This window comes from Rattus norvegicus, chromosome 5 (assembly GCF_021556685.1).
Source record: "Rattus norvegicus strain SHRSP/BbbUtx chromosome 5, alternate assembly SHRSP_T2T, whole genome shotgun sequence".
Lineage (NCBI taxonomy): Eukaryota > Metazoa > Chordata > Mammalia > Rodentia > Muridae > Rattus > Rattus norvegicus.
This window is the reverse complement of record NC_141538.1, coordinates 37,742,724-37,768,795: the sequence shown is the minus strand read 5'-3', so window position 1 is coordinate 37,768,795 and position 26,072 is coordinate 37,742,724. Positions and strand designations below refer to the sequence as shown.

The window sequence follows — 26,072 nt, the reverse complement described above, 5'->3', positions numbered from 1 at the left end:
GCTTTTGAAAATTCTAACATGCCTTTCACCTTTTTTTATCCAGAACAAGCACAAATTTAACATAGTGGCTCACTGTTCTATAGTGGACAAGTCCTTGAAATTTTGTAGCTCTCATTACTACCATATACTATGGATAATGGTGGTGTTTCATATAATCATACCATTTGTCCTAGCCTTGGTTTTGTTGCTGTGATAACATACGCTAAAAGGCAATATGGGAAGATGAACTTTGTAGCACACGCTTTTAGTTCCAGCACTCCCTAGGCAGAAGCAGGTAGATCACTGTGAATTGAAGGGCAGTATGCTCTACATAGCAAGTTCCAGGACATCTAGACTGCTAGACTACATAATAGAGAGACTGTGTCTCACAGAAAGGTAATATGAGAAGAAGAGTTTATTTGGCTTACAATTTCTGGTTACGATCAATTGCTGCAGAGAAGTTAAGGTTGGAACTTGAAGTCTTGCATTCATAGTCAACAACCCCCAGAGAGTGAACACATGGATCCTTGCTTGTGAACGGTCAGCTAGCCTTTTCCCATTATGGAATGGTGCTTCCCATCGTAGTAGTCTATCTTCCCATCTAAATTATGAGTTAAGACACTCACCAACATTCCCCAAAGCCAACCTGCTCTAGATAATTTTTCATTAGGTGATTCTTGGTCAAGTTAGCAGTTAACAAAGTTTAGCATACTATTTGTTAAGGAAATCCCGCCATCCCCCCAATATATTAAAACAGCAACGTAAAAATGTTACTATCTGGACACTACATAAAATTCCACTATGATTAAGGAGTGTGTACAAGAAAATTACATATTCAAATCAGAAGACAAAATTCACAGTAGCAGGATTTTCTCTACATTCTCATATTACTAATGTATGTCAATTGAATAATCTGTTACTAGAAAATTTAATGAGGATTATTTGTTAAATCAGTAAGTCTGGTAGCCATAGTGTTTTAAATAACATTATTCCTTCAAGTGAGCATATTTACAGAATTATATCTATATTTTATGCTAAGAAGATGTAGTCATTATGAACAAATATCAACAAAATGTTAATGTTTATGCTAATAGGTAGGGCTTCTGTTTTAAGCAATCCTATGGTAATTTCATAATATTTTTGATCACCAATTAGAACTGTAGTATCTCTACTGACATTTTCATTTCTTTAAAATAACATTTAGGACTCTTAGAAGTAATTTCCAGAGAACTACATCTGTAAATGTGAATAAACAATGTAGTTATCAAAGCAAACTAGGTTAATGGTTTACATTTGAAAAATGTAAATGTAATTTCTCTATTTTGAGAAGTACAAGTCTGAATCACAGGTGATTTTTATTCAGAATATGTCAACTGAAGTGCAATCTCTATCCTTGAGCAATTATTCAATTCACATTCTTTGAAGTTTGATGATGCTTATTAAGCATCTTTATTAAGGTCTCTATTAAGAAAGATTTTAAAAATTTGATTGATCAGGCAGTAAAAGGTTATAATGTTTGTGAATTAAATATGTAGGGAAATATATCAAGTAATGGTAAATTTTACATCAGATAATATAACCAGTTATTTGCATTAATTCTATTTTTTCAATAATGAATTTGAGTTAATCTAGTATCTATTGTCTATCTGGCACCCTGCTAGTACAGAATAAGTTAAACATGGCCTACGGCCTGTGAGCAGTGATCACTGCACTGTGATTAATATTTATGAACAGTCATTAGTCTAGGCTTTTGGGTGTTAAGAATAGAAACACTGTTCAAAGGGACAGATAACAATAAAAAGTAGTTGCCTACTGGCCCCCCTACATAGCCAGAGGAAGGGTGAAGATGGCCACAGGGAAGATGAAATAGAATATCTAGATGTGTGTGAACTTCAAATTTCTAATCCTGGTTTGTATCTTCACAATAGCAGGATTGGTATGATTTTCACTTTTAGAAGCTCTTGGCACAAAGAGAAAAAGAACATAAAAATTTCCAACTGGAATAATTCTGAAAAAGACTCAGATGGCTTGTCTAGCCTGGGACAAATGGTAATCCATCTGCTTAAAGATAGTGTCTAGGCTTGAGTATGGGAGGCATTTTGCACAGAGAGTAGAGACTATATCCATGACTCTTTTCTGAGCATGGTACAAAATTAATATGTTTAATAATAGTGATTTTGAAATTCTACATATTTCCTCTAACAAGGTTGACATCCACACTTTTAAAGGCTATGCGAGATTATTTAATAACACATATTTTTCACCTCATTTCAAGAGTGAAAAGAAATTTTAAAGAAGTAATAGCAATTGAGAAAACTAATAGTTTTATACAAAATTTTGTAATCTCCATCAATGATAAATTTATTCAAAATGGCACTTATTTTAAAAGTAAACATTAATGTATATTTACAAGTCTGTATAATTTATTTAATTTTATAAAAGGTTATCAAATTTTTATCATTTTAGTTCCAGAAAGATTTTACAGCATAAAACAAAAACTGTAGTGGATTTAACAAAAATTTCAGATGAAGTTTAAGAAATACCCTTGTACTAGGTGTATGTTCCCCTTGTCAATGAGTAAAGCTATTTTCCAGAGGCTGAAGATCTACTGTACAAACTGAGGGGAAACCATCAATTCTGCTGAAGAATTAGCCATCACATTTCTTTCAGAACCTTCATAATTACTAAGTTAACAAGCAGAATTTGGGTTATTTTGAAGAAAATATTAAATTAACAGATATATTTTGACTTAGAAAACGTCTAAATTAACAAAAAATCAAGAATTTGATAACTTCTAAATAACTGTCCTTCGGTTGCCTATTTTAAAAATGTTAATTTCATTAATTTAGTCATTAGAAAGAAAGGAAGAAATATGGAATAATTTTTAAGTTTATCATTTGAATGAGCAATCACCAAGTGTATTAATAGCAGTAATGAAAAATTGATCTCAAAATACATAGCATAAGGAAAATGTATGTAGCAATTAGAAACTTCCATTAATTTTCAGAACGAGATGTTTAAGAGCCATTTTTACTAAAAAGAACAAATATTCTGCTCAGCACTAGAACTTAACTCCAGGATTCATTCATAAGAGAAAGAGCAGAATAAGAGGGTTCAGGGTGCAGAAATATCTGGGGATTGAGGAGGTCATATCTTCTAGGACAAGTTTAGAGGACACAGTAGAATCACCTGGAGAGTTTTTATTTTAGTCTTGATCATGGATCTTTGCCCACTCTATACTCTATAATTTGTAGAGTATAGAGACAAAAATTTTTTGTCTTTGGTTTGAAGCCAGGATCTGAATACACTGAATAATATTTTGCAGTAGTTCCTGAGAATATTTTAATAGCGTAATGCCTAAACTTCAGTCAATACATTTATCATGAAGTGAACAGATTTTGTGGGGGGAGATGCAGAGAGATAGTTTGAAGGTAAGGTGAAGTAGAAGTTTCTGGTTTCACTAAAAACTCACTTGTGGCGCAAGGCCCTGGGTTCGGTCCCCAGCTCCGAAAAAAAAAAAAAAAACAAAAACAAAACAAAACAAAAAAACAAACCCAAAACTCACTTGTGTCATGTGATATTTTTCTGGAAGTTGTCTTGTGAGAGATCTGTGCTAGTGAATAGAATAGTTAAACTGCTTTGAGCTCCTGCTTGCTCTGCATCCACCACAGAGCTCTGGATTTGTGGATGAAACATCCACAAATCACACACACACACACACACACACACACACACAGTGCAATGTCATGTTTAATGGGGCTTATTAGTTCAGTGGTTGGGCGCTTCCTGAACGTCCCTGTGGCTAGCACACACTTCCCTCCAGTATTCCTGAGTTAATACCTTTTCAAATCTATATTTCATCTCTCATACCCCAGACCAACCCTGGGTTCTTACATGTCAATGGACCTTTAAGTCTGCTCTCTCTGCTTTCCTATCACGGTGTGGTCTGTTCTATGCCCCTCTCAGGACAGAATTCCTTCCTCTTCTCCCTGCATTTCTTTCCCAGGAATTCTAAAAGTCCTTCCTCTTTCACACTGCCCAGTCATTGGCCTTTGGCTCTTTATTGATTAATCAAAAACCAGTTGGGGCCAGTGACTCCTCAGTATCTGGGCATGCAGATTCTGTGTGAGTTTGGGAGCTAAATTAAGACAAAGCATTGAAACCAATCCCCAACAGAGATTATGTGATGTTTTCCTGAGAACAGACCCTTGGAAGGACACTTAACGTTTAGAAAGAAGATTTATAAAACCCCACAAACAGTGAGAGGACACTCTTGCATTGGTACACGTCGCTGGCCTTCACATGGTAGAGAGAAATGCACCAAAGAACTTCCTTCCTGTGCTATTCTGGCTGTTCTGGCTACTTCTACTGACTAATACTGATTCAGCAGTACCTTGTTGTTTGTGGTGGATCGTGTCACCTCTACTGTTTTTTGTTTCGTGTTTCACTCCAAGGAACTTCTTCTAAACAGGTCCAAAATCACCTAGTCTTATTAAACTTCTTTCTCCCCTACTTTTAGTCCATGGGGCTTAGAAATAAAGTTGAAACATTAAAGAATCCTAAAAAAAAGTAGGCTTTGAAAAATCTAAGCCCACAGTAAGGAATCAGCTTTTCTTGGCCTGCAGCTAGCTAAGGCCAAGTTTCTCACAAACAGGAAGAAATGTGACTGTGATGTAGCTGTGGCTTTAGGCTACAGAGCCTTGAGAAGATCAGGAGAAGGGAGTCTACTGAGACAGGGTTCTTAACAATCAAGAAGAGAACAGAAAAAGATACATGAAGTAGCAGAAAAATGTGCAGTCTCTCCAATTCAGTAGCCAGAGCAGACCTTTCAGCCACACTGCAACAGAAATATCATTAGCTCCCAAGATCACACAGGAATCTGCATGTCCAGATGCTGGGGGGTCACTGGCCCCAACTGGTTTTTGATTCATCATTAAAGAGCCAAAGGCCAATGACTGGGCAGTGTGAAAGAGGAAGGACTTTTAGGATTCCTGGGAAAGAAACACAGGGAGAAGAGGAAGGAATTCTGTCCTGAGAGGGGCATAGAACAGACCACACCATGACAGGAAAGCAGAGAGAGCAGACTTAAAGGTCTGTTGATATGTAAGAATCCAGGATTGGGCCTGGGGTAGCAGAGATGAAATACAGATTTGAAAAGGTAACTCAGGAATACTGTTACTGGACGGCAGTATGTGCTAGGTGTGGGGTCATTCAGGAAGTGCCCTAGTAAGGCGTAATCTTTCTCTCTCTCTCTCTCTCTCTCTCTCTCTCTCTCTCTCTCTCTCTCTCTCTCTCTCTCTCTGTGAGTGTGTGTGTTTCATCCACGAATCCAGAGCTCTTTGGTGGGTGCAGAGCAGACGTGACCTGCCAGGAGGTCAAAGCAGTTTAACTATTCACTGTTACGGATGTTTCACAGGAAAGTTCATATATATATATGAAATCACATGACACAACTGAGTTTTTAGAGAAACCAGAAACTTCCACTTCACCCTACCTTCATGCTATCTCCCTCCACAAAATCTGTTCATGTTCCCATGTTACTTTTGCCAGGGTATTTTATTACAACAACAAGAATATAAACTAAAAAAGGTTCATTATGTGAAAATTGTTTACCTTACTTAAGCCTGATCCTGTGAGTTCATCCCCTGCATGGCCAAAGCTAGACAGTGGTAATGTTTGACACCCAGCTACTCTTTACAAAACTGTACTTCTGTTATGTTTTTGTTTAATTTCATCTTAAGTTGAACCTTATTCCTTAGGAACTTAAAGTACTGAAAAGGCCCATTGCTAAAGGACTCCTAATTAGTTAATACAACAATAGATACTTATTATTTAAAAAATAATTATTGAGTATTTGCAGAAGTAATGTTCCTTGAAGTTGATGAAACAAAGTTTGTTTCATGCTTAGGCTTATCTTCAAAACTCTAAGGAAAATACTAACGCTTTCTACAGTTTCACGTGTGCACAAAACCCCTCGGGGAAGTAAGTAGAGATTCTGAGGTGGGTCTGGTGGTTCATGCCTATAATCCTAACTCTCTGGAAGATGACCCAAGCAAGGGCGATCATCATGATTACAGGCATAACTGGAGCTACAGCATCCACTATAGAGACACAGGAAGTCTATTCCAAATAAAGAGAGATTCTACTTCAGATGGACCTGGGACATGATAGTGTGTTGCTTTTATGTGGATTACAATTCATAGACAGAGAGAGAGAGAGAGAGAGAGAGAGAGAGAGAGAGAGAGAGAGAGAGAACCAAAGATTTGATATGCTAAATAAACACTACCATTGAACTACAACTCTATATAGTTTGACCTTTATTTACATATATATATATATATATATATATATATATATATATATATACACACACAAAGTGACAGGTTTACACACAGAATTCTAATAAATTCTTTGCTTTGCTTGCTTTATTCTCCATCACTGTGCCCCTCTCCTGGGCTTCTTTTTTCTTTTAAGTTCTCTTTTGTTGTTATGTATACTTAATGTTAAATATGATGGGTAACTGGGATCTATTTTTCTGCTTCTGTGTTTGGTACTCTATGTATTTTTTTGGTATTTATATGATGTGCCTTTCTTTAGTTTGGGGGAATTGTGTTCTCTGATCTTTTGAAGATCTCTGAGCCACACACAGGATTCTTCTCCCTTGTCTAAGCCTGTAGTTGGAAGATTTGGTCTTTTCATGATGGCTGTCATTTCCTACACTTTCTTTTGTGGGCCCCTCTTTCATAGTCTTTGATTATTTGTCTAATTTGTCTACTTTATCCTCAATTCCCGGTAGTCTCTCTTATGTTTGATTAATTCTTCTATGTCTTTCTCTTAAGTTTTCTGATTGTGTTGAGTTTTTTTCCAATTCTATCTCCAATTAAGCATGAGTTCCCTTCAGTATATCTATATCTTTATTTAATTTGGTTTTCAAATCCTGGATGTTCTTGATCATTTCCATCTACCATATTTCTATGACATCGATAAAGCATTTCTTCTTTCTATATTTCTTGATTCATTTTTATGCCTTCTTCAAGCTCAATATATTCTTTAATAAAACTTATAATTTTCCTTCTAAATTTTGTTCACTGGTTTTAATTCAGGCAGTTCTCTTGGAGAATATTGTTATAGGACTGTTGGAAATTTTTTTGTGTTGGTGGGGGATTGGAGCATGTAAATATTTCCATGATCCTTCATATTATTTGCAATTGTATGTGAGATCTGAGAACATATGAACATATCAACCATAGTCAGAGCAAAGAATTTGCAGGCCAGGTAAGACTTGAAGAATCAAGATAGGCTTAGGTGGAATGAAATCAGGTGGACTCAGTGGGCAGGGCTGGCAAGAAAAGAGATTTGTCCTGGTCTGAGCCTGCAGTTTGGAGGCATAGCTGGAGCTTGGAGAAACTACGAAGAGAGGAGGATCAGGTAGACTCACACAGTTCGTCCTTGGAGCAATTTGTGCATAATGTGGCTGAGAGGTGAGGGTGGGCATTGTGGGTTTTCTTTGTAGGTAGGTCCCAAGGTATCTGGACAGAACCTTTAGGTTGGGGTGGTGTTGTAAATAGGGACCTCTGTAAACAGGTATTTACATGGAAAGCTAAAGGGAGTTTATAGAGAGGAAGATCTGATATATTTACTAGCTACACCCTGGTAAGATACATAGAACCTGACTTGTTGGAAAAGTTGTATGTAGTTGATTGCTGTTTTCTAGTTTATGAAAAATGTCCATATGGTTACTAAAAGACAATTATAACTTTATTAAATTTAGGAGCAAATCATACATTGCATTTAATATGTGCATCATGGAAATTTGAGGGTTTTTCTCATAAGAATATTAAAACATAAAGTCTAACTAGTTTTTTAAATTAAGTAGATGCAAGATAATTTAAAGGGAGACTAAGGTAGCCTTTAGAATGTAGAAATATCCAAATTTATGACTTACTCATGAAGTACCAGTATTTTGTGGAATAGTTTTCTTACTCTGTTTTATATAACTCTTAATTATATGATTCTGGAGAAGAATGTTTTGGCCTTTTGCATGGTTCCTGTTAGTGAGACACTCTTCCAGTACTCTCAAACGATAATGGAAGTCTGCACAGAGATCTCTTTTAGGTTTATATCTCATGGGCCTACAATTTTGAATGGTCAGTCAGCCATGTTACCTATCACTTCCAAGCTGTCCAAGAGTACTAGAGTAACACAGTTGTTTGACAGGGGCTCAGAAATCTACTTGGGTTAATCTCAATACATATATGAATTTCATGTGAATTAAATTAGTAAAATATGTTATATTAATGTATTAAACATTAATATTTTGAGTATAATATATTAATATATACTATATATGTTTCCTAAAAATGTTTGAAGACATTTTGTTCACTAAACGTTGATGGTTTACATATTTTTTATAAAAGCAGGATTTTTAGAGAATATTAGAAAATAAACACAAGTATTTGGAAATGAAGTTAGAGATACCTGAAGCAAATTATTCTTGTTAAACTGAAAGATTTGAACATCTGTATAACTGCTTTGCAAGCTTCTGCTTTAAATGCATCTTCCTCTCAAGTCTTGCTTAAGTTACTTTATACAGTTAAATCCAAGGACTGCTTATTTTATGCTACCTCGCATCTTTCCTCAGGATCAATAATAAATGTTTAAACCATGTGATAATCAAAAGGAACATATGTATTTTAAATTAGCATAATTAAAACTTCCCACTTATGATCACAGAAACCATATTTTCACTGATGTCCTGAGGTTCATTAAGCAAGATTTTTCCTTTTGCATTTAAAAAGCTAGAGCCATAGTAATTATGATGTTATCTCTGAAAAGAGATAACATGATTATACGTTATCATTTATCTCTTCATTTGAACAATGCATACTGAGAAACAACTGAGTGCTAAACGCAACCCAGCCAGGGTCCCTATATCAAAGCTTGGCAGTGTTTACAGACTCTGAGTAAAGAGTGATAATTGCAGGATGACATGCCAAAGGAGCCCAAAGAAAGGTTGCATTGCATTAGATCAGAGAGTGTATAGGAACCTCAAGTAAGGCATTTCAGGAAACCTAAAAGCCTACCAAGAGATGAGGAAAGAAACAAAGAAAACCATGGGTGACATTGTCCACATTTTTGATCAAATATTGGCAAGGCAATTTCAGTTGCCATAAGAATTGCTCAATTTGTTACTAGTTTCCAGGACTTTTTGTTCATTTTTAAAAATCAAAACTTAAAATTACAGATATGTGTATGCGCATGCGCGCGCGCACACACACCCACACACACACATACACACACACACACACACACACAAACACACACACACACATCATGAGTATTGAGAGGTGAGTGTGGTGACTGGAAATAAAGATAGAAAAGGAAAAGCAGATCACAGTGTAACATTTAGATCTTTTGGAAATTGTTATAAACAGAAGATAATGAAAGAGCTGTATAAAATACTTCTCATCTCAAAGGGCCAGAGAGAAAGAGGTGAGAGGAGAGGGAGGGGGTAGAGGAAGGGAGGGAGGGGAAGGGGGGAAGAGAAGGGAGGGGAGAGGGAGGGAGAGAGGAGATTTTAGTCTGAGCCAAATATAAGTTTCCAAGCAAGGGAGCATGAATTCCTTGTGCTCTGAATAACATGTTCTAACATGTAAGCAATTTGATGACTATGTAAGTACTTTTATAATCACTGTTAAACATAACATAGGAAAACCCATGTAGACAGTCTACAATTGAAGCTGACACGACTCTGCTTCAACAAACTTTGCTATGATGAGTTGGTGTCTAGGCTGTGGTTGGGTCTCAAGAAGGTGGGAAAATAGTAAAGAGAAACTATACGATATATGGAGACTATCTAGACATGCTGGGGATTTAAAAGGAAGGAGAGGTTCCATTTTAAATATTGTCAAGGAGCTTCATTAAGAATGGGAATAATAGGAGAGATTAAAGTACCACTGTGAACGAGACAGCAGGGTGAGTCCAGAGGAGGGTTTTCAGAGGATAAACTTCATCTCCAGACCTGATCCCTGAGCAGTCGTTCAGAGGAGTTTCCAAACAATATCAAAGTAAAAGTATAGCTTTCTGTAACATTTTAGTGCTGGTGAAAGGATTCACACCATGTTATTTAGTTCAGTGTAAAAGATATGACATGGAGTGCTACTGGTTGAGAGCTGTCAAGCACAGCACAGCCTGATTCTTACATCTCTGCATGGATGAATGGCCTTATTAAGGCTGTGGATCAGGCCAAACACATAACCTACACAAATTCTCCATCCACACACACATAAAAACACATAGACTCACACAGACATATACATACACCACACACACACACACACACACACACACACACAAACACATTGCCATAAATCAAAGCCTTTTCCATATATATCCTGCAGTAGGTTATAGCAAAGTGATAAAGCCACTGCTATCAATTCTAAATATTAATTTTAGCTTTTGAGTCAGTAGACTTAGTGGTCTGTTAATCCACTTTAAATGTTTTATCTGATAATTGAAAGGTGTCAGGCCAGACACAGGAAGGCAATGAATGGCTACAGTGAAAGTAAAGTTAGCGCAGGATACTTTGGCACATTCCAACTTCTCACAATCATAAAGTTCTATGTGATCAACACATTCTAACTTGGAGTTGTAGAAAATTTTAGAAGTGAAGTAATATAGAGAAAAAGACAAGAAATAAGGGGAGCCATGAAATAACTGAAGAATTCATCCACTGCTGCAAACTATGATGACTGTACATGGAGTTGAGAACATTTAAGTTTAAAAAAGAATAAATATGCCAGTAAAATTTCAGTACTCTGTGTCAGACAGGATTTGACAGCTTTTTATAACATCTACAGCGTTATAAACTCTATTGTGTAAAAGTGCTCTATTGTGTTCTCTGTTTGGTTTTGTTATTGAGAAAATATACTGTTTATATAATATATACTATGATATAATATATCATATATTATATATATGTGCATATCTGAAGAAACAAGCTCCATCCCTCAACCCCCAAAAAAACACAGATTGTATTTACAAGTCAAGTATGTTGACCTCTATAAGCTGAGAGTCTACTATAGGAGTCATTTGAGTTGGAAGCATTCTAGCTTCATAATGAGATTTTATGCCAGAGAAACAGAAAAAAAAGAATTCTCCTATGTCTTTTCAAACTGTTCCAAGCAGTCATTGGTATTTCTTCTCTTGAGAACTCTTGGTTTAATTTCAAGGTTATTTTAATTGGTTGTTTATTTTCTTGTTTACTCTTTTATTGTTACTTTCTTTATATAATGTGGGCAGAGATCCTCTGACATTTATAGCTGGCAAAGACTTTCTTTCATTCTGTGGATAGTGTTTTCAATTGCCTGACTTCTTTTTCTGTACAGAAAATTTGGTTTGTTGAGGTCATCTCTTTTGACTGTGGTCCTTATTTCCTGAGTGATCACAGTCCTATTCAGAGATTGTTTAGACAATCATGTTGATTTCACCCCAATTTGTTCTCTAGTAGTTTCTGAATTTGGGCCTTATGCTGAAGTTCATAATCCAATTGAAGATGATTTTTCTGCAAAATGATATATAAACATAAACTTTCATCCTTTTACTTCTAGATATCTAGTTTCCACAGCACTGTAGCTTTTAATTCTAATATATTTTTGAATGTCAAATGTCAGGTGACTGTAGTTGCAAGGAACTATATATTAGTCCTTGATTCTGTTCAATTGATCTGTTTCTCTTTTTCTGCCAATATCATGATGTTTTTATTTATATAATTCTATAGTATAATTTGAAAATGAGGTCTGGTGTTACCTTCAAGAGTATTCTTTTGGTTCACATTTGTTTGACTATCAGTATCCTTTTGTCATTCCATATGAATCACAGTATGTAAAGAATGGCCCTGGAATTTTGATAAGTGTCTCATTGAATCTGTAGATTGCCTTCTGTGGGATGGGTCCATATTTTTCTAGTCAACAAACATGGAAGATCTTTTTAACTTCTAGGGTCCATTTCTAACTATTGTAGTGTCCTAAAGTAGCCACTGGAGAGCTCATCATATCACAATGGATAACTCCAAATATGTGCTCATATGGATCTCCCTGGTTATCACCATAAAAACGAACTAATAGAAGAAAAAGTGGGGAAGATCCTCGAACACATGGGCACTGGGAAAAATTTCCTGAACAAAACATCATTGGTTTATGCTCTAAAGATCAAGAATCAACAAATGGGACCTCATAAAACTGCAAAGCTTTTGTAATGCAAAGGACACTGTCATTAGGATAAAACGGCAATCAACAGATTGGAAAAAGATCTTTACTAATCCTACATCTGACAGAAGGCTAATATCCAATATATACAAAGAACTCAGGAAGGTAGACTCCAGGGAGCCAAATAACCCTATTAAAAATGGGATACAGAGCTAAACAAAGAATTCTCACCTGAGGAATACCAAAAATGTCTGACAAATACCTAAAGAATTGTTCAGCAGTTTTAAGTCATCAAGGAAATGCAAATCAAAACAACGCTGAGATTCTACCTCATACCAGTCAGAATGACTAAGATCAAATACTCAGGTGAAAACACATGCTGGTGAGGATGTGAAGAAAGAGGAAGACTCCTCCATTGTTGGTGGGATTGCAAGCTGGTACAACCACTCTAGAAATCAGTCTGGAGTTTCCTCAGAAAAATGGACATTGTACTACCTGAGGACCCAGCTATACCACTCCTGGGCATATACCTGTTGTTGTAAAAATATAAAAAAATAAAAAAGGTATAGTTGTCTTTTATCCCGCTAGGTCTGGCACCGCAGTGCCCCAAGATATCTGCTAAATATCTTGGCAGAAACACATCCTAACTCCGTGGAGGCCCAGACCAGTCGTCCCACACTCCATTACACTTAAATTACACATTAAAGAACACAACACAATAACCTTAGATTCAGTTAATAAGATATAATTGCCCACATAAACATACAAAGCCCGGTACCATCCATCCCTTAAAAACATTAATAACAACCTGTAAATACACAGAGCAGACTCTTAATGTCAGCTTCCATTGTCCTGCCACGACTTTTCTCTCTCCCTCTCCTGTCTTTTTCTTCTTTCCATTCCAGTCTCCTCCACTTCCTTCAAACTTCTCTCCCACCCATCCTTCCTTCTCCTCCAATGACAGGCTTCCTTCTATCCTGTACCTGCCCTTCACCTGTATTTTACAAATTCAATGGGGAGAAGGTTCTGGTGAAGTCACCTGATTCCTGAGTATATAACTAGGCAGCTGTCCTTGGGGCAGTGGAATTAGCATCAAAATACAGATAACTCCAGGGCAAACCACATTTCCCGTTTTTGTATAGTTAAAAAGCCTTTTCACTTATATATAAATTGAGTACAATTATTATCATTCTACAATTTATAAAACATGTGATATACTCAACACCCAGTCCATTACTGTATTAGTTAAGCAGAACATTTAGTTATCCGTTCCAGCTTAAGAAAGGCTTAAAATCTATATTATATCTTAGCTAGCTTGTATACTATCTGATAACTATCCAATAAAATATGTATCTTCAGAGTTAAACAGCCTGATAGGCTATGAGACTGTAATCAGTCTTTAACCCTGTCTTTGAATGACCAAATATCTATACACCTAGGAAGCCTAACACGGCTTCCAGAACTGAGACGTTGTAGAGATAAATCTCCATTAGCACAGTCCCCTGTTAGCAACATGTGAGCGCAAGTCCTCAGCCTTCTGGCCCAAAATCAACTGACAAACTCTTGAAATGCAGATTTTGAAGGGTTGGTCACCCTGTCTTGGCAGAGTTTATCAGTCAACTATTCTGCACAATTTGTCCTTTTTTGGACAGTATTAGTCTGCAGATGAAACAGGCGGTTTTGTCCAGTGACTGCCTAGCCACAAAGTATTGCCTCACCTGTAGGTAGAGATGTTCAAATTCTTCGTTAAATATGCCAAAGGGGAACTGTTAGGAGCAGATATGTCTCAACAAAAGATAAATAACTTTAAATCTCAAATTTTGTGAATTTCTGACATTTTTGAAAACCATCTATATCTACCTATATTAGACAGTCTGTACTGTTGTCTTTATATTTTAATAATGTCTTGAAAGTACTCTCACAAAGTCAACAATATGTTTGCTATTTGGCCCTTAACTCACATGTGTAATCAACTCAGAAGTTTGTAATGACATCTATAGAAGGACTGGCTCTCAACCTTGTACTTTTAAACTCTTTTAACAAATAAATTCTATATCAAAGCAAAGATATGATATTAGCTTAGTTACCAAATGAGATTATGACTGTACAACTCAATCTAGCTAATTCCTCTCTGTTAAATTACAACTAATTCTAAATTCCTCATAAAAACAACTTTAGAATAACCACTTTCAGCCCCACAAAGTCCAGGGAATTGGGGCGACGACACTTCTATAACTTTTTCAAGCTGTACATGGGCGTTGAGATATCCTTGGGGATAGGGAGTAGGAAGAATGAAGCAAATGCTGTAGCCAATGTGTCCTGACTGGACCCAGCTGAAAGTCCTTGACCAGGAATCCAAGTAGGCACACTCTGTAAAATACAGCTCTCAAGACAAAAGTTTAGAATTGAATTCTCTTTTTGTTTGATTCTCCTGCATTAATTTTTTCAGGTAGTCTACCTCTATCAAATCTGATCAGTATGACTCTGTGAGGTTTCCAGAGCCTAATCACACTTTTTAAAAACACAAAGACAAAATCTTTCTCCCAAAATACTGTGTTCCTTAGTCTGTAACCAGAAAATCTTGTATCTTGTACTCTCTCCCAGAGTAATTATATAACCATAAAACTCAAAGTCACACCCAGTATGAAGATTAAACAATTTTTTAAAAAGGAAGTAAGCTAAACAATGAGCCTGATAGGCTTTTGTACTCTGTGATATAAGGAAATTAGCCCAAGGTTCCTGTGGAGCCCATGTTAAGAGAATCTGAGCTTTCTGTTGTGGTAGATATAAAAAGTAACCACAAACCCTCGCTAGCCGGCATCAACAAGCCATATGGCCTTTAGCGGGGTAATTCTTAAAACAAGCCAAATACCTTCTATCAATTCCAATATCAATAAGCAACATATCAAACCAGGACCTTAGTCCAAAATATATCTATCTGTTAAGCTCTCTACCCAGAGCCACAGATTTTTATTTAACCTTAATAATTCTATAATATATGTCTGCATTTACTCCCTGGTGTTACAGACATTTATCACAACTCTCTATTTGGAGTTAGTGACCAGTTTTTCCCTATCTAAGTTCTGAACCATAGATGAAAATCCCCATGTGATTCAAGTAATCTCTTTACTCTCCTTAAAACAAACTTAAATACCTTCTATCAATTCTAAAACCAATAAGCAACTTAAAACTCAGGACTTTAGCCCAAAATATATCCATCTGTTAAACTCTCTAACCAGAGCCACAGATTTTTCTTTAACCTTAATAATTTCTATAATATATAAATCTGCATTCACTCTGCCTGGTGTTACAGACATTCATCACAACTCTCTACTTGGAATTAGTGACTAATTTTTCCCTACGTAAGTTCTGAACAGTGGATGAAAATCTCCAGCTGATTCAGGTAATCTCTTTACTCTCTTCTTTCTAAAAACAAACTTAATCACCTTTTAATAATATCTGTAATTAAGAAGTAGCTTGTCTAACTAGGATTTCAAACCAAAATTCCTGTGGAGCCCATGTTAAATATAATATGAGTATTCTCAAAGACTTTCTAAACAACTTTCTTTAAAAAGCAGCTTTTAATCTCTAACTCTCTGAGCTGCCATTACTTATCACATAGCCTGGGACCGACAGCCTGCCAGCCAAGGATACTTCCCTGTTTCTTTGTTAAATTCCCGCGCTTGAGATATCACATGACTTAAAATGGCGCTGGCCTCCTCTTACTTAGAAAATAAAACCTTTCTCTCAACTCTTAGGATTACTAGTGGATTCTTGCCCATCACATTGGTTCACCATTTGTTGTTGTAAAAATATAAAAAATAAAAAAAGTATCGGTGGTGATGGGGGTAGGAAGAATGAAGCAAATGCTGTAGCCAATGTGTCCTGACTGGACCCAGCTGAAAGTCCTTGACCAGGAATCCAAGTAGGCACACTCTGTAAAATACAACTCTCAAGACAAAAGTTTAGAATTGAAATCTCTTTTTGTTTGATTCTCCTGCATTAATTTTTTCAGGCAGTCTACCTCTATCAAATCTGATTAGTATGACTCTTTGAGGTTTCCAGAACCTAATCACACTTTTTAAAAACACAAAGACAAAATCTTTCTCCCAAAATACTGTGTTCCTTAGTCTGTAACCAGAAAATCTTGTATCTTGTACTCTCTCCCAGAGTAATTATATAACCATAAAACTCAAAGTCACACCCAGTATGAAGATTAAATTGTATTCAATTTATATATGTGAAAAGGCTTTTTAACTGGACAAAAAGGGGGAATATTGTGGTTTGCCCTGGAGTTTTCTGTATTTTGATGCTAATTCCACTGCCCCAAGGACAGCTGCCTAGTTAGTCTTCTATTCAGGAATCAGGTGACTTCACCAGAACCTTCTCCCCATTGAATTTGTAAAATACAGGTGAGGGGCAGGTACAGGATAGAAGGAGGCCTGTCATTGGAGGAGAAGGAAGGATGGGAGGGAGAGAAGTTTGAAGGAGGAGGAAGAGATTGGAATGGAGAGGAGAAGAGACAGGTGGGAGAGGGAGAGAGAGAAGCCGTGGCAGGACAATGGAGGCTGGCATTAAGATTCCACTCTGTATTTACAGGTTATTAATGTTTTTAAGGTATGGATGGTACTAGGCCTTGTATGTTTATGTGGACAATTATATCTTGCCAATTGGGTCAAAGATTATTGTGTTGTGTGTTCTTGTGTGTGACGGTTTGAGTGTAGGAAAGTATGCCGTGGCTGGAGACACTGGACTGCCGCCAAGGAATTGGGATGTGTTTCAGCCCACAGATCTAGCAGATATCTTGGGGCACCACAGTGCCAGACCTAGCGAGGTAAAAGACAACCATACTTTTTAAAAATTTTTTATATTTTTACAACAACATATACCCAAAAGATGCTCCAAAATACAACAAAGACACATGTTCCACTATGTTCATAGCAGCCTTATTTATAATAGCCATTAGCTGGAAAGAACACAGATGTCCTTCAACAGAGGAATGGATACAGAAAATGTATACCTACACAATGGAGTACTACTCAGCTATACAAAACAACAATGGCTTAATGAAATTCATAGGCAAATGGATGGAACTAGAAATTATCATCCTGAATGAGGTAACCCAATCACAAAGAAAAATCAAAACCAAACAAACAAAAAAGCACATGGTATGCAATCAGTAAAAAGTGGGTATTAGCCCAAAAGTTCGAATTACCCAACATACAATCCACAGACCACATGAAGTTCAAGAAGAAGGACGACCAAAGATTGGATGCTTCAGTCCTTCTTAAAAGGGGGAACAAAAATACTCATAAGAGGGGATATGGAGACAAAGTTTGGAGCAGAGACTGAAGGAATGACCATCCAGAGACTGCCCCACCTGGGGATCCAGCCCATATGCATATAGTCACCAAACCTAGACAATATTGCTGATATTAAGAAGTGCATGCTGACAGGAGCCTGATATAGCTGTCTTCTGAGAGGCTCAGCTAGAGCATGAGAAATACAGAGGCAAATGCTAGCAGAAAACCTTTGAAATGAGAACGGGGTCACTGTTGGAGGAATTGGAAGGAGCTGAAGTTGTTTGCAACCCCATACGAATAATAATACTAATCAACCAGAGTTCCTAGGGACTAATCCCCTATGCCAAGAGTACACATGGACAGACCCATGGCTCCAGCTGCATACATAGCAGAGGATGGCCTTGTTAGGCACGGATGGAAGGAGAAGTTCTTGGTCCTGCCAAGGGGAATGTCAGGGTGTGGAGACAGGAAGAGGGGTTTTGGGGGAGGGGGAACACCCTTAAAGAAGAAGGGGAGGGGGATGTAATAGGGTGCTAATGACTGGGAAACTGTGAAAGGGAATAACATTTGAGATGTAAATTAAAATAACCAGTAAAACAACCTAATACATTAAAGTGATAAGGGGATGTTTGGGTTTGGGGCTAGGAGAGTTGATAGGGGAAGTAGGGAGATAGAAGAGAGTGACAGTAAGATTAATTGGAATGCATTACATGTCTGTATAAAAATACCAAAGGATACAATTAATAAAAGCATGCAAAGAACAACTCCCTTAAAAAGTTGTATATTGAAGGAAAAAGCATAGTAGAGGACATGATGTCAGAATAAGATTTCCTAGGCAATCGATGAAATCGTAGAGATGTTGACTCTTTCACAGATGGAGACTTTTTCCTAGAGTTTAAGCAGCTAGTTTAAGGCTATCACATTTTGCTATGTATAGAATTATTGGCCAATATCCTAGAAATAGACCAGTGTGTCACCACTGAGTAATATGCTGCATATCTGTAAATATAGCATAGCCGGTTATCTATTAACTTATAAGTCCTAACCAACAAACAGTTAAGGAACCCCAACAACTGGAGCGAGGGCTCTCCCTAAAGCTGTGTCCTGTATGTAGAATACATGCCCTTAACTGGGCTGCCTTGTCCGGTGCAAGATGCATCTAGTAATGCAGAGACTTGGTGTGCCTGAGTGGAGAGGTACCTGGAGGCAGGGGACCTCTACCCTCTCCAAGGAGAAGGGGAGGGAGGATGGGGGAGGGATTGTGTGTGTGTTGGGGGGGACTGGGAAGGGTGGCTGCAATCAGAATGTAAATTGACTAAAAAAGAAAACAGAAAAAGGGGGCTCATCTTTGATTTGAAGGAAATCTATAGTTCAACATGATGTAGTAGAAATTTTAGAGCTTCTCCAAGATTATGCCCCATTGGTGGCTAGAAATTTCCTCTAGGTATTGCGAATCAGGCCCTCCCATTCACTCCAGAGAAAAGTTCTTACTCCATTCTCTCATTGCTAACATTTGCCTTCTGGCATTGAAGTCTACTTCAGGAAATAACATCCAATTTAACAGAGAGATTTTGAAAACCTATAATCTACTTGTTTTTTGTATTTCGTTTTAGAAATTAAGCATAATCTCTGCTTGTGAATATATATTATTTATTTTTTACTAGAGATTGAACTCAGGGAATTAAGTATGTTAGGAAAGCACTCCTGGAATGGATGCCTAGGTTCCTCCTGTTCTTTCTTGCTTGCTTGCTCTTCTATGGTTTGTGTGGTTCATGCAGGTGTGTTTGCATGTGCAAGTGCATGTGGAGAAAGAAAAGGGCTTCAGTTTTTTGAGACAGAGTCTCTCACTGAATCTGAAGCATTGTTTTAGCTGGGCTAATTGGCCAAAGAGCTTTCTGGATTGTCTTCCTTTAGTTCTAAAATGCTGTGATTACAGGCATTAGTAGTCCTGACTAGATTTTTACACTGGTCTTGCAAATATAAACTCAGGTTCTCTTATTTATGCAGCAAGTGGTCTTATCCATTGAGCCATCACTGAATTCAGACAGTAATATTTTTATTGAAAATAATTTTTCATACATTTTCTGAATACAGTTTTCCCTACTCCAACTTCCCCAGGTCCCACTTTCTTCTTTACCCATCAAAGTCCACACTCTTTCCTTATCTTGATCATTGGAATATAAACATCTTCACAATAATAATAAAATAAGATACGATAAAATTAAATCAGCCAAATCAGAAAAGGATGTAATAAAACAAACAGTAGAAAAGAACTCAAGAAACACATGTAGACACAGTAACACACATGTTAACATGTACAGAAATGCCATAAAAACACAAAACTAGAAACATTATATATACAAAAATAACATGTAAGTTAAAAAAATAAAATGATAAAGGAAAGAATAAAGTCCTGACAGAGCATTTTGAGATAAAGAATCTTCAAAAATGTCATTGAGTTAGTTTTGCATTTGCCATTTTCTGAGGGCATGGAGCCTGGCCTTAAGAGTGGTTCATATACACAGTGATACTGCCTTGGAGAAAAGTAATTTTTCTTTTGAGAGTAATTCCCAGTTTGAGATAGCCTCTGGGTTAGGTTTGGGAGATTTTGTCCACTTTCCTTCTCATGCCTATCTAGGGACCCCTATGTGCATGCTATCACTGTCTCTGTGAGTTCGTATGTATTTTGGCCCAGCTGGGTTTCCTTAGTGTTCTCCAGCCCTTTTGCATACTACATTCTTCTTGCCTTCCATTTTCTCGTGTTCCTAGAACCCTGAGGATAGGAATTTTATAGAAGTGTTTTATTCAGGACTGAGTTTCCAAGGTCTCTCAATCTCTTGTGAGTCTCTATTCCTATCTACAGCAAGAGAAAGCTTCTCTGCTGATGTTGAGCAAGGAACACATCTATGAGTAAAGTAAAATATTATTGGGACTCATTATATTATTGTGTCCCTTTAATAGAACAGTAATATTTGGTTTTCCATTAGTCTCTGGCTTATCTAGTCTCCAGGTGTTGGTTACTTGAGTAGTGTCTGAAATGGATTCCTATTCATGGAGTCGCCTTAAATTCAATCTGATATTGGTTTGTTAGTCCTATTAGCTTTGTAGACTCTGAGCTAATGCATTTTGTGAGCATAATAGATTGAAGGGTTTGTAGCTGTGTTGGAGTTACCTTTTTCCTTTGGTTACTGTGCACAGTGTCTTCCAGTATTATGAACAAGTCAGTGGGGGTGAAGGTTCTAAGTAGGCAATCACTTGGCTTTCACCATGTTGATTGAATTATGGAGTGTGGTCTTCAACAATAAGACATGCCATCAGTTTGTGGAGAGCAACCAATAGAACTAGCAGTAACCAGGGATTGTTTGACAATTCCCATAGAGACTCTTTGGTTAAAAATTCACTCACAAGTATCCAGTTCTAGAACTGAAAACTTCATTTGGTGATGAGAGTTATCTAGTTATCTAGTTGGCACTGCATATCACCCATTTTGGGATGATTCTATTTAGATCAGTTTCATATATGAATATATTTTAGAAAACCTTTACAGTATGTTTTTTTCTGTGACCTTCAAATCTCCCTTTGTTTAGTTCTCCCTCTCTATGTACCCTTGCTCACCAACTCTTTACAGCCCTTCCCATTTTATCTTTCCATTCCAGCACCACCCTCCTTCCACCCATAACCATCTGTTCTATTTTTCCTTCCAAGGACAGTTTAGTCAACCCCCCCAATAACTTACTCTATACCTAACATTGGTGGTTATACATCCACATGTAAGTGAATAAACACTATATCTATTGGGGTCTAGATTACTTTATGAGATAATTTTTGTAGCTTCATCCATTTAACTGTTAATTTCATAATTTCATTTTAAACTGCTTAGTAATAACACATTAAAATGTATCACATTATAAATGTTATACATTCATCTAGTGATGAATATGTACTTTGTTTCCAATTTCTGATTATTATGAATAAACCACCAATGATCATGGCAAGCAAGTGTCTCTGTAGTAGAATTTGGAGTCCTTTTGGTGTATGGCCAATAGTTATATAGCTAAAATTTGAGGGAGACTGAGGCTCATCTTCCTGAGGCACCACACACTTATTTTCATAGTAGCTCCACAAGTTTGCACTCCCACCAGCAGTCAATGACTATTTCCCTTACTCCTCATTCTGGCAGCATGAGCTGTCATTTGCTTTGTTGATCTTGGTCATTCTGACTGGTATAAGATGAAGTCTCAAAGAAGTTTTTGTTTGTATTTCCCTGATAGCAAAGGTATTGAATATTTCTTTGGTGTTTCTGACTGATTTGTATTTCTTCTTATGGGGACATTTGCCTTCATTTGAAACTATCTATGGCAACTCAAAAGTGATTTTTATTCAGTAAAATTCAAACAGTATAACAAGGAATTTTAGAGAATGTAAGGTATTTACTTTTAGAATTCTGCTAACTTACTGTCTACTCCCTAAAGTAGCATATAAACCAGTATGACCATGAAATTTCCTTAGTTTATAAATGTTAGAGAAGTGTTGGTGCTAATATTATGAGATAATGTATATATAATATACAGCAGAGGAACCAGCACACTTAAGCATGCAGTAATATTAGATGTTAGCAGTAGAGTTTACTGTTGTTTTTCCATATATGGTTCACTTAACTTCTAAACTGTTTCCAAATAAATAAATGACCTAATCTATTTTCAAGACGTAATTTGTGTCTGTTTTGTTTGTTTATTTTGTTCCCCATTTTCTTTTTAAAGGTGAATATTGCATTTTAATTTCCTGTTTCTTCTGCTTTCAAAAACTTCTCAACACAAAAATTTGGGGAAATGAACTAGAAATAGTTGGAACAATTACTATTTTCTACATTTATTGGAGGACTGAAGTGTACAATAAGCCACAGAAAAATGAATATGATTGTGGTGACTACTTTTAAGATGTTTCTAGTTTATAATTGGGGAACAACAATTAAAAAATTATTCTATGTTGCAAAACCACTGATAATTGGTATGTTGTATGGAAAGGGAAAGACAGTTGTTGGTTTGAAAATTTTCCTTGAATTATATAACATTTTCAATGTTTAGAAGTTGTAACATATGATCAAATTGTGTGTGCTGAAAACAAACACATTAAATTCTAAACTTAGGGTACAGTTGAGTAAAACTATAACTGTGTTAGTGATGAAGAAAATGGAAGCACTAAGAAAGAATGCTATCCAAATGTTAATTTGTTGTCAGATTATGCATTTTTACTACTGACAGTAAAGTAAAACTCTATGTAAAGTGTTTATGTATTATGAAATATTATTATTTTTCCTTGTTCAGAAAATCTGATCTACAGATAGACCAGAAGATATCCCAACCTGTTAAATCACACAATATATCTCTGTATCTCAGTGAAGCGCGTGGTGGTCCTTGTATTAATGAAGGCGAACTCTCTGAATCAAAGTTCCAGAAGTTCTTAGATATCTTAAAGAAGCTGTGAGTATTCTTAATGGAGCAACTTATTTTGCTGAAGGCTATTGTGATTAGTTGTTCCCAGTTGGTCACTTGAAAATGCATGTGAATTATTCATGACTTAGCATGAGTGATGGGTTCAGGAGAGGAATGCATAGAGACTGTTCTATGACTACAACCTCCATGAACTCCATATTCATGGCAAGCTGTGGATAGCTACCGTTTTTTAGTTTCATATGGCAAGAAAACCATGTAATCTATTCTGATGTTAAGTAAAAAAAAAACTATGCTAATGGTTTCATTCGTTTTTGAATACTCGATGGCTTTTCACAGAACTTAAACTGTCTTTTCCATCACACAGCCTTTAAATACATTTAACTTTTATGAGCATTTTTGTCTTGTGATTGGGGCAGCACTGCTTAATGGTAGAAAGAAGAGAAGAAAGGAGAGGGAAGAAACACAAGGACAGGGAAGAAAATGAGATTATAATATAATTACATCATCTAACACTTCTTCCTTCCTCTAACTTTTCCCATACAACTCTCCTAACTCTTTCAAATTCATGGCCTCCTTTTAATTGCTTAATTGTTGTTATATACCTATGTGTTCATATATTATATATATATATATATGTATGTATATATAGTATGTGCTGAAATAAGTCTTTGAGCTTCTATAAAATGTGTCTTTTCTCCTTGCCTGCTTGATACTAGTGCATTATTATTGGTGTTATATATTAAATTATTATATCCTTAGTGGCTTAAATAATGTGCATTTTGACATCTTTGTGTGTGTGTGTGTGTGTGTGTGTGTGTGTGTTTGTGTCCATGTGTTACTTTTAGATTTTACTATCTTTAGGCATAGTGTATCTACTCTGCTTAATATGTCAAAGTACCCACCAAGGTGTCCAGTGAGCTGTTCATTTCTGGAAGAAAAAGTCCTCTCCCATGGTCATGGTGCTGGCAGGATTTTAAATTCCTTTTAGTTAAAGGACTAATATCTTCACTTTCTTGCTAGCTCTCAGTAGGGACATTCATCTTAGACACACCATATATTCTCACAATGAAAAATTGTGCAGCCCACTCCCACAACTGTTGGTATATTCTCAGTTAAGTATAATGTCTGATTCTACATATAAACTCAAAAACAAGTGGATAGGTAGTTTTCCTAAGGGTGTTAGCCATATTTAGTAACATGAATACTTTTATGTTAATCACATTTGCAATGGAATTTCATGCTTTAAGTGCAAAACACAAACATGATTCAACTAAATTCTAATTATTGATGAATAAGTTGTCAGGTCGGTAGTCTTTTATTTATTTCTGATTTAATGAACCATGGTCATACTGGTTTATATGCTACTTTAGGGAGTAGACAGTAAGTTAGCAGAATTCTAAAAGTAAATACCTTACATTCTTTAAAATTCCTTGTTATACTGTTTGAATTTTACTGAATAAAAATCACTTTTGAGTTGCCATAGATAGTTTCAAATGAAGTCAAATGTTCCTGAGAATATTAAGAATCTATTGAATATTGATAATTCAGCATGATATTTACTCACATTGGCTTTATCATAACTTCCTTACAATCCAGTAGTTCTGAATTTAGCACTGATGATGTACGGTGGCTTTGAAACATTAAAGTCAACAGCAGACATCACATCACTGAGCCGGCATGACTCAGTACCTATTTGAGAACTAAAAGGTTCAGCATCAGTAAGTTGATTGTCACACTGATGGTGTGAAAGAATTGGAAGGAGAGAGAAGTGGCTTTGGAGACTTTACGTTAAAGTTTGCTTTCTAAAGCATTTCATATTGACTATAAATTCATTCTGTGTGGTGATTAAGGCACTGAACTCCGTATTAAGAACTAGAACTGGGTAATTAAAACAACAATAAGCAAAAGCAGGAGTGAGGAAACCAGAGAAAGGCACGGCAATGTAAGTTCATTCTGAGGATGGTAATTCTGAAACGCTACTTTTGACTGATGGCTACTAGGACATCAGCTGGCTCTTTTGTCTATCCATTCCTTGACAAGTCTTAAAGGGGCAGTGTATCTCATGAATACTCTTCCTGGCATAATTGCCAAAGGGAACACTTCCAAAGAAAATACTTTTCAGGAAGAGTAAGCATTGAACAATAGATGCAACCAGAAGCTGTGAACAGTTTTGAACTTTCAAACAGTTTTAGACACTATGGATAAGAAATTTCACCCATTTATGTATAAACTCAAAACAAAATTTTGTGTTTCTTCTCGTAATTTGTCCAGCATTGGAACTTCAGGCACATATAGCATTTTGCTTTTTGTGGAACTTATATTCTTAACTATAAGTGATAAAGCACACTACTCAGTGGCTAGGGCCTAAGAGAATGCTACTCAAGCCTCAGCAGATGGAGTTTGGTGGGAACAATCAGTGACATTTTCTCTGATGGGTGACAGGATGGGATTTTGTATGAAATAAGAAGGTCATAGCCAAATGTCTCACATAAGTATTCTGTGCTAAGAAGCCTGGTGATGTCAGTCAACAGCAAGGTTTCTAGCACAATGTCAGTAAGAATGACACATTTCTGAAAAGTGCACAAGAGAGGAGGGCTGGGGAGAAGGGAGAGGCCTCAGAAGGACTCCGGAACCAGCTCAGGGATCATTACAGGATTTAGTACTGGTGGGTTGGAAACAATCCATGTCTTTGTAGTCAAACTGTGATTGTCATGAGGAGATTCAGGGTAGGTTGTCCATCTGTGTTACTGACTAGAACACCACCAGCATCTAAAAGACAATTATGAAATTCTTGTAAAAAACAATTTGCTTGTTTCAAATCTGCTACCCTTTTGAAAAAGTGACTTATATGAGTTGGGTTATGGTACACAGAGTGCGAGATGCAAGGAACTAAAAAAATAAAATAAAATAAAGTGAAAGCAGCTGGAGATCCTTCGAAAAAAACTTGGCCCAGTTGTTATCTCTTCTACTTTCTCCAATTAAAGATGCTTCCTTCGTGGGAACGCAGCATCTAAAGATCATTAAGTTTCAGCAGAGCAGTGATGCAAAGCCACTTCTCCGGAAGGACTCAGAGGACCCACTCCCCGAAAGAAATCAGTCTATTTGCTTCTTAGAATTGGGCTGTGTAAAAT

At 36.6% G+C, this 26,072-nt stretch overlaps 1 protein-coding gene across 11 annotated transcripts in view; it reads left to right on the top strand.

Moving 5' to 3' along the window:
• The window catches only part of Cnbd1 (cyclic nucleotide binding domain containing 1), a 354,753-nt gene that overhangs the window by 33,734 nt on the left and 294,947 nt on the right, over nucleotides 1-26,072 (top strand). For 7 of the 11 annotated variants that reach the window (XR_015620076.1, XR_015620075.1, NR_197181.1 and 4 more), the window contains 1 exon segment: nucleotides 22,813-22,968. Coding sequence is in view for 2 of the 7 variants with exons in the window: in NM_001431267.1 (NP_001418196.1) it covers nucleotides 22,813-22,968 (156 nt within the window). In the remaining 5 variants the exon portion in view is untranslated. 11 annotated transcript variants of the gene reach the window in all.